The sequence below is a fragment of the Myotis brandtii genome, unplaced genomic scaffold (assembly GCF_000412655.1).
Source record: "Myotis brandtii unplaced genomic scaffold, ASM41265v1 scaffold138, whole genome shotgun sequence".
Lineage (NCBI taxonomy): Eukaryota > Metazoa > Chordata > Mammalia > Chiroptera > Vespertilionidae > Myotis > Myotis brandtii.
This window is the reverse complement of record NW_005354915.1, coordinates 1,199,542-1,207,751: the sequence shown is the minus strand read 5'-3', so window position 1 is coordinate 1,207,751 and position 8,210 is coordinate 1,199,542. Positions and strand designations below refer to the sequence as shown.

The 8,210-nt window shown below is 57.1% G+C and overlaps 1 protein-coding gene across 1 annotated transcript in view; it reads left to right on the top strand.

The window, feature by feature from the left end:
- The first annotated feature begins 2,932 nt into the window (after positions 1 to 2,932).
- The window catches only part of SCUBE1 (signal peptide, CUB domain, EGF-like 1), a 116,786-nt gene continuing 111,508 nt past the window's right edge, over positions 2,933 to 8,210 (top strand). Inside the window, exons 1-2 of the mRNA XM_005860671.2 lie at positions 2,933 to 2,939; positions 3,759 to 3,887. Of these exons, the coding sequence (XP_005860733.1) occupies positions 2,933 to 2,939; positions 3,759 to 3,887 (136 nt within the window). The remainder of the gene's footprint in view (positions 2,940 to 3,758; positions 3,888 to 8,210) is intronic.

The window sequence follows — 8,210 nt, the reverse complement described above, 5'->3', positions numbered from 1 at the left end:
AAAGAAAGCGAGGCCGCCGGCCGAGGGCCCCCCGCCCCGCTTGGACGGAGAGGGGAGAGTGGGGACCCCGGAGCCGGACGGGCGCTCCCCCCGGGTTAGAGGGGAGACTGCGAGGGGGTGGCCCAGGGAGAAAGGACGGACGTAGAGAGAAAGGAGGGTGGCAGATGAAGGGACAGACGGACAGAAGGAGGCACGGAGGGAACACACAAAAGGACACAGGGAGAAGCCCAGAGAAGACAGACGTGGAGGGAGAGAAGACACCGAGGACCGAGACGGGAGGGGGGAGGAGGAGGCACACCCGCAGCAGGAAAGGAAACGATCAAAGAGGGAGACTGAGGGACGGACGGACCAAGGGACAGGAAGGCAGAGAGGGGAGGTGGAGGCAGAAGCCCAGAGGGGAGAGGGATGGAGATGGCTGGAAAGCGATAGGCAGATGGACAGTCGGGCAGGAGGGCAGGACACACAGACGGACACTGAGGGGAGGAGATGGAGGAAACCGAGAGGAGAGCAGACATGGGACGGGGTGGCCGGGAGGTGCAGGAGGGAAGGAAGCAGGAGACACTGAGGAAGGAGTTACTGGTCCGAGTAAGCCGACCCCAGCTTGGGCCGGGCAGACAGTAGGGGAGAGGAGGGGGCTCCCCAGGATTTCATAGGGCCCTGCCCCTCCCACTCTCCTGGTGTCTGGGAGGGACTCCCCCACAAAGCGGAGGGCAGGGTCTCCCCTCCCACAGCTCCTCCCTTCCTCTCCCTGGTGTGGGGAGGTCGGGGGTGGGTCCTGCCTGCCCCTGGTGCTCTCCTGGGCTTTTTCCGGGCATGCGCGCGTGTACACACACACACACACACACACACACCGGCGGCCACACTGGGCTCCCTGAGGTCTGCCTTTGGCCATGGGAGTCGCCCTGAGTGAGGAGGCCACGCCTTTCAATTCCGCAGTAGCAGCTGAGCTGCTTTTCACGTGCCCCCTGCCCCCAGGAAGCTGGGTCCTGCTGCCCACACCCCCACTAATCTGGGGGTGTCTCTCCTGAGCTTTGAGGTCCTAAAATCCCGTTTGGCTGTTCCTGTATGAGCCTCTCCCTGCCTCTCTGTCTCTCCTCTACGTCTGTCTCCACCCCCAGCTCCTCCCTACGGAAGCCTTGTGCGGGGGACACACCAAAGTCAGAGCCTGTGGGGGGACCCCCAGCCCAGGACAGGGAGCATGGCCGAGCACCCCGGGACAAATGGCCTGTGGCTGCTCTCCCGCTCCTGAAACTCACTGCCCTCTCCCCAGCCCCCGCCTGAGGGTGCCCCTTTGGCTAACAGCCATTCCTTCCCATCCTCAGGAGGACACGGGGGTTAGAGGTGCAAGGGCTCCAGAGCGCCAGACAGCCCCCCTCATTCCTGTGCACTGGCCCTTAGGGAGCAGGGAGCGCAGGGCCCGTGGCCTGCTTCCCCCGCTGGCCCTGTCTCAGAAGTGGCCGCAGTGGCCCTGTCCGGCCTCTGGCTTCCTGCCTTTGAGGCTGTGCCACCCCTGCATGGGGGTCCCTCTGTCATCACTTCCCCAGAGGGGGTGTCCTGCCGGCCCCTGGACACCAGGGCTGGCTCGGGCCTCCTGCCTCTGTCCCCCCTTCCTTAGGGCAGATGCAGAGAACAAGCTGCTGACCTGAGCAGATACACCACCCTGAAAAGTGATGCCACCTGCTGTGTGCACACGCGTGCATGTGCGTGCATGGGTCTGTGTGCATGTGTGTGTGCACATGTGCGTGTGCGAGTGTGCAGGGAAGTGACTATTTCTTCTGATGCTTCTTCCTTTGGGGGCAGGCTGGAGCCTTAGGATTAGGGCAGAGGAGGAAAGCAGCAGTGGTTTCCTAGAGAGCCCCCCTGAACCCCCCTAAGCCCCAAGGAAGCCTGGTGCCAGCCAGCGGAGTCATTTGACGGGGCTTTCTTTGAGGACCCGACAGCGCAGGGGGAGGCCGGAGGCATGAAGAGAGGAGGGCTTGCCCCTGGGTGACTGTGGCTGCAGAGTTCCTTGTACTGCCCTTCTGGGTCCGTCCCTCTGTCTGTCTGCCGCATCTGTATGACATTCATAGCAGGATGGAGGTAACACGACAGGTAGACAAGCTCTGGACCTGACCTTCAGCCTTTGCCCCTAAGGAGCCACCGACCTACAACCACCCCCCACCCGGGCCTCAGTTTCCTTATCTGTAACCTACCTTATAGCTGGGGTTCTCCTGGCTCTGCTCTCCTGTGCCCCGAAGGTCCTCTTCCTGTCTGAGGGGTGTGTGTGTGTGTGTGTGTGCGAGAGTGTGTGAGAGTGTGTGAGTGTGTATGAGTGTGTGTGTGTATGTGAGAATGTGTGTGTGGTGTGTGTGTATGAGAGTGTGTGTGTGTGTGTATGTGAGTGTGAGTATGTGTGTGTGAATGTGGTGTGTGTGTGTGTGTGTGTGAGAGAGTGAGTGAGTGAGTGTGTGTGTGTGTGTAGGAGAGTGTGTGTGTGTGTGTGAGAGAGTGAGTGTGTGAGTGTGAGTGTGTGTGTGTGTGTAGGAGAGTGTGTGTGTGTGTGTGAGTATGTGAGTGTGAGTATGTGTGTGTGAGTGTGGTGTGTGAGTGTGTGTGTGAGTGTGTGTGAGAGTGAGTGTGTGAGTATGTGTGTGCGTATGAGTGTGAGTGTGTATGTGTGAGTGTGTGTGTGTATGTGAGTGTGTGTGTATGTGTGTGTGTGTGTGTGTGTGTGTGTTACAGTGTACACACCGATGCACAAATCTATTTTGCATTACTCTGCCTGGGAGCTGTTCCAGACTGAAGCTGTGTGTGTTGGGGTGGGAGGTGGGGAGTATCAGGAGACCTCACCACCTAGACTGAACTTGACTTTGGAAGTTGGGATGTGAGAACCAGGTTTGGACCGAGATTTCTGAGGTGGAGAGGAGAGGGGGTGGGGAGGTGGGGACCATGGATGGCCGGTGAGCCCGCCGAGGGCCGGTCACTGCGGGGCGCTCCCGGCTGGGAGGTGGAAGCCCCCGGAGAGGCCTGCTTCCCAGCCTCGGGGCTGGGTGGGCTCCCATGTCCCCATCACCTGCCTGGGTCTCCTAGCTTGGCCTCTGCTCATGGCTCCAAGCTAGCCTCAGTTTCCCCATCTGTAACCCAGCGGGGATGGAGTTAAATTCTTTCAAGGGCTCTACATCCTGGAATAGAGAGTGGAGTGGGTTGGAGCGATGCTTGTGGAGGGGACAAGACAGAGAGGGGCGTCTCCTCGCTGCACCCCTGAGCCTCTGTTTTCCCATCTTGTTAGTGGGAACAATAGAGGGACCTGGTGGCTGGGTGTGAAAGCCAGTGGGAACCAGCAGCCCCAAAGATGCGCCCAGAGGCCACTTGTCACACTAGCAGTGGTTCTCAACCTTCCCAATGCCGCTGCCCTTTAATATAGTTCCTCATGTTGTGACCCAACCATAAAATTATTTTCGTTGCTACTTCGTAACTGTAATGTTGCTACTGTTATGAATCATCATGTAAATATCTGATATGCAGGATGTATTTTCATTGTTCGCGACCCACAGGTTGAGAACCGCTGCACTAGATCATGGCACAGCTGTTACTGTTAATTAGTCCAGTGATCAATGTGGGGCCGGAGGCAGGAGGCGCTCCCTGCTCCACTGCCCCGCCTGCCTCCCGGGCCACACCTCACCACTGTCTCCCCTCCCCCACAGGGGCCACTCCTCACCAGTGTCTCTCCCCCCCAGCAACAGGGCCACACCTCACCAGTGTCTCCCCTCCCCCAACAGGGGACGACGTGGACGAGTGCTCGGAGGGCACGGACGAATGCCACATCGATGCCATCTGCCAGAACACGCCCAAGTCCTACAGATGCCTCTGCAAGCCAGGCTTCAAGGGGGAAGGCAGGAAGTGTGAAGGTGAGCCCAGCCAGCCCTTCTGCCCTGCAGCCGCCACTTGGGGGCTCCCCCGGGGGTGGAATCGGGAGTCATGGGGTGCCTGGCTCTCCCTGGGTTTGAAACTTTGGGGTGTTTTTTTGTTTTGTTTTTAAGAAATAGAGATGAAGTATTGAATGATATCTTTGCCCGTCTATCCTGGACTGGATGTGTGTGGGGTAAAGGCCTGAGGTGACACCCCAAGGTCTCTGAAGTCACCCTATGTGGCCTGTAGCTTTCAAAGGACCTGCTAGTAGCCAGCCACACCTGAGCCAGCCCAGGGACGGGTGATGTGCTGTCTGTCTGTCCAGCCTTCCTTCCCTGCCCCTGGGTGCTGGTTTGATGTCCGGCACTGGAAACCGTCCCCTGGCAGGCAGAGAGAAAAGAGCAAGTTCGCCGTCTTTGGGGCTGGTCTCTCAGGCCGGATGGAACTTGGGGAGGTGTGTCTAGGAGGGTCTGGTGGGTTTTCTTACTACAGGCCTGGGGTAGGGCCAGCATCCGGGACCAGAAACAGCACGTGACTGATGTGCACCCCTGGATGAGAAGCTCTGCTCCCAGTCTTCCCTGTCTGTCCCCATTTTGTGGATGAGGAAAACTGAGGCTCAGAGAGGAGAGGCATCGTCGCAGGCCCCATGCTCTCAGCAGCATGGCCGGTGCTCACACCCGGGTCTCTGGCATCTCGTTTTCTCCTCGCTGAGCCCTGCCCCACTGTCTCCACGTGAGGTTTGTGTTAGGAACGCGACACATACGCTTCTGGACACACTGCACAGGAGCTGGAGTTTTGCAGAAGCAGCTGTGCCTTTTGGGGACGCTGACATTGTTTATCCTTCTCATTCGCTGGGCATCTACTTAAGGCTGGGTGCTGGCCAGATGACATGGCCTGGGTCGTGCCTGGTTTGGCCGCATCCTGGCCTTGCTTGGGGCCCAGGAGCCTGAGGGGGAGCTGGCGCTGCCCACAGACCTCTGGCAGGAGGCCAGGCCCCAGGCAGATAGAGCGGACGTCAGCCAGAAGCCTGGTGGCACGTGCTGGCCCGGCTGCTGGCAGGGCCTGGAGGTTAGTTAGCTCGGTGGTTCCAAGTGGCACGTGTGTGGCTCTGTGTCGCTGTTTTCTGACCCTCTGCTCCCCACTGCAGGCCCAGCGCTCTGGCAAGGGAGAGCCGAGGGTGACCCCATCTCTGCCGGTTCCAGCCACTCACTCAGCTTGTCCTCCTCCAGCTCAGGTCCTAGGTCCCTTCCTGCCAGCCCTGCCAGGAGGCCCACGCTTGGTCGCCTACCTGTTTCCCTGACATCCCCAGAGTCCAGCTTTTCAGCTTGAGCCCGGATGGGGTCACACTTGCTGGCTCGATGAGCCGACATCCTCTGTGTGAAGGTGAGAGAGGAGGAGGCTGTGACTGTGCCAGGAATTGCCAGGGGCCTCCCCTTCTCTGGCCTGGCTCCGGCCTCTGCCCCTCACTTCCTGAAGTACCACATAACACACGTGTCCTGGCCACACACACGGGCCAGGCTTTCCCTCGCCTGGAGCGCCTTTTCCACCCTTTCTGTTCTGGCTAATTTCTCATCATGTTTTAGATTTGCCTCCTCCAGGAAGCCCTCGCTGATGCCTCCACTACACACACACACACAGCTGCTATAGTACCTACTCAGCTCCCTGCTACCCGCCATCATGGCACTTCTGACTCTGGATTGTAACTACATGTCTTGCTCCCCCACTGAACTATGAGCTCATTTCTTGAGGGTCTGCCATGGGCTCGGTGTTGGGGCCGCCACACTGAAGTCGACCTCGGGCTCACAGTGAGTTCCTCAGTTGCAGAGAGTCTCTTAGGTTTGTCCCCATGTTCCAGCTCTGGGGCAGGCCTGCACTAGCAGGTGTGCAGAATACATTTAGTCTCAGTTGGCTCTCTTTTGCCCAGACTGGAGTTCACGTTAGATGAGCCACGTGTAAGATGCCCCGAGAGATGCGAGGTCCTATGGGAAGTGTGGGTGCTGGGTCCATGAAGGCTCCCTCTGGGCTGCCACCCACCTCTGGTGTGAAGGTTTAGGTAGTCATTTCCCTCCTGAGCCTGTTTCTCCTTTGGTTAGATGGGCCCAAAATACTCCCACCGCAGGTCGTGGTTAAAGCAGGCACAAGCTATTTAACCTCTGTAAGTCTGTAAACTAGAGATAATAACAGTGGTGACTTCATGGAGATAGTGTAAGGACTGCATGAGTTAATGCGTATCGAGAATTTGAGCATAACCTGGCACACGGGACACACTCTATAAACATTTCAGCTGCTGTTACCGAGGTGCCGGTGATGGTGCTGATGGGATGGATATGTTAATGAGGATGACATTGATAATGACAGTGATGCTGATGGTGAGGAGGAGGATGTTGATGATGATAATGAGGAAGATGGAGGAGGAGGAGGAGGAGGGTGCTGAGGATGAGGATGTTGATGAGGAGGAGGAGGATGAAGATGATGAGGATGGTGATGATAGTGATGTTGATGACAGTGAGGAGGATGAAGATAAAGATGATGGTGATGATAGTGATGTTGAAGATGAAGAGAATGCTGATGATGGTAATGATGGTGGTGGTGATGATGATGATACCATGATCAAGCTGATGATCATACTGTTGTTCAGCATATGAAAATGGGTGATGCTTTGTCTTTTTCCAGCAGTTCCCAAGTTCTAAAATGGCTGGGAAATGTGATGTTCTGGTTCATTGATGATTCAGATAAACCATATGCATATATTCATATCCCCATAGAGACATACGGACATGTGTGCCGTTCACAGATGACCGTCTACCGAGAACGTACAATAAAATGACAAGTGACAGAAGGCTTTCCTTTGTTCCACTAAACCTCCTTCCGGGCCAGAAGCATACGCTGCCCTGTCCTGCAGCAGACATCCCAGTCCATGGCCCCTCCAGGCAGCACACCCACTTCGGGGAAGCCGTTTCCCTCCGGGCTCTTTGTCTGCAGGTCCTGAGCTGGTGCGGGGTGGGCAGAGGCTGGCGTGGAGGCCGGGGGAAATGAGTGCCCTGTCCTGGGATCTAGTAGACGGCGCTACTGATTGTGATGCGCACAGAGGACGGATCCTCTGCAGACATGCCCGGAGCACGTGGCTCCCACGGTCTCCCTAGTCCTTCACGGGAAATGGACCCAGCGTCTGGGAAGCCCTGTGTGGGGCTGAGTGCGCCTCTTAAACCCTTAACTGTGTCAACCTTGCAACTTCTGCTGGTTGTGACCCTCCCTTTCGCACACCCAGCACCTGAGGCAGCCCGCCCCTCTTCCGGGCTTCTGAGCACACCTTCAAGGACATCTTGCCATGCCTTGCGGCCTGTGATGTGCGGGGATCACTGAGCCTCTCCGTGTGCAGCCACTTGTGTCCGGGGAGCAGTGTGGGGCCCCGTGCAGTCAGCTTGGCAGGAGGCTTGCATTCTGACTGAGGTGCCTCAGACTGGTGGGAACGGCTGTGAGCAAGGCTGAGGATGAATCAGTGTCTTCCTGATGGTGAGCATCCTGACAGCATTTGCAGTAGCTCGAGGTAAATCCGTGGATGTGCAGAGTTGGAAGGAACATGAATAGGTGTCCAGGGCAGCCCCTGTGTTTTACAGATAACCACACCAGACCCATTCACACCTCCCAGACCCATTCATACCTCCCCAGACCAATTCATATCTCCCAGGCCCATTCACACCTCCCCAGACCCATTCACACCTCCACTTTGGCCTGGTCACTCTACATTTGTTTCCCTGTGTGTCCTCCTGGAATGTGGGCCCCTCAAGGGCAGGATCTGTGGCCTATTCACCTCCAATCCCTAGAATCCAGCACCAGGCCTGGCACAGGGCATGAAAGGCATCTGTTGAGTGGAAGGTTGGGAGGCTGGATCCCAATGGTCACCTCTTCCAGGAAGCCTTCCCTGCTGCCCCAGACAGGTGAGCTGTTTGTCACCTGTGGGCACCCTCCTTCAGAGCTCCTGTTACACTGCGTTGAGATGACCTATGTGACTTAACTTAAGCCTGGGCCCAGAACCATTGCCTCCCAAACCCTGAAGGTTTCACAGGTGAGGAAAGTGAGGCCTGAGAGCGGGAGGGACTAGTCCAGCCGTGGGCAAACTACGGCCCGCGGGCCGGATACGGCCCGTTTGAAATGAATAAAACTAAAAAAAAAAAAGACCGTACCCTTTTATGTAATGATGTTTACTTTGAATTTATATTAGTTCACACAAACACTCCATCCATGCTTTTGTTCCGGCCCTCCGGTCCAGTTTAAGAACCCATTGTGGCCCTCGAGTCAAAAAGTTTGCCCACCCCTGTAAC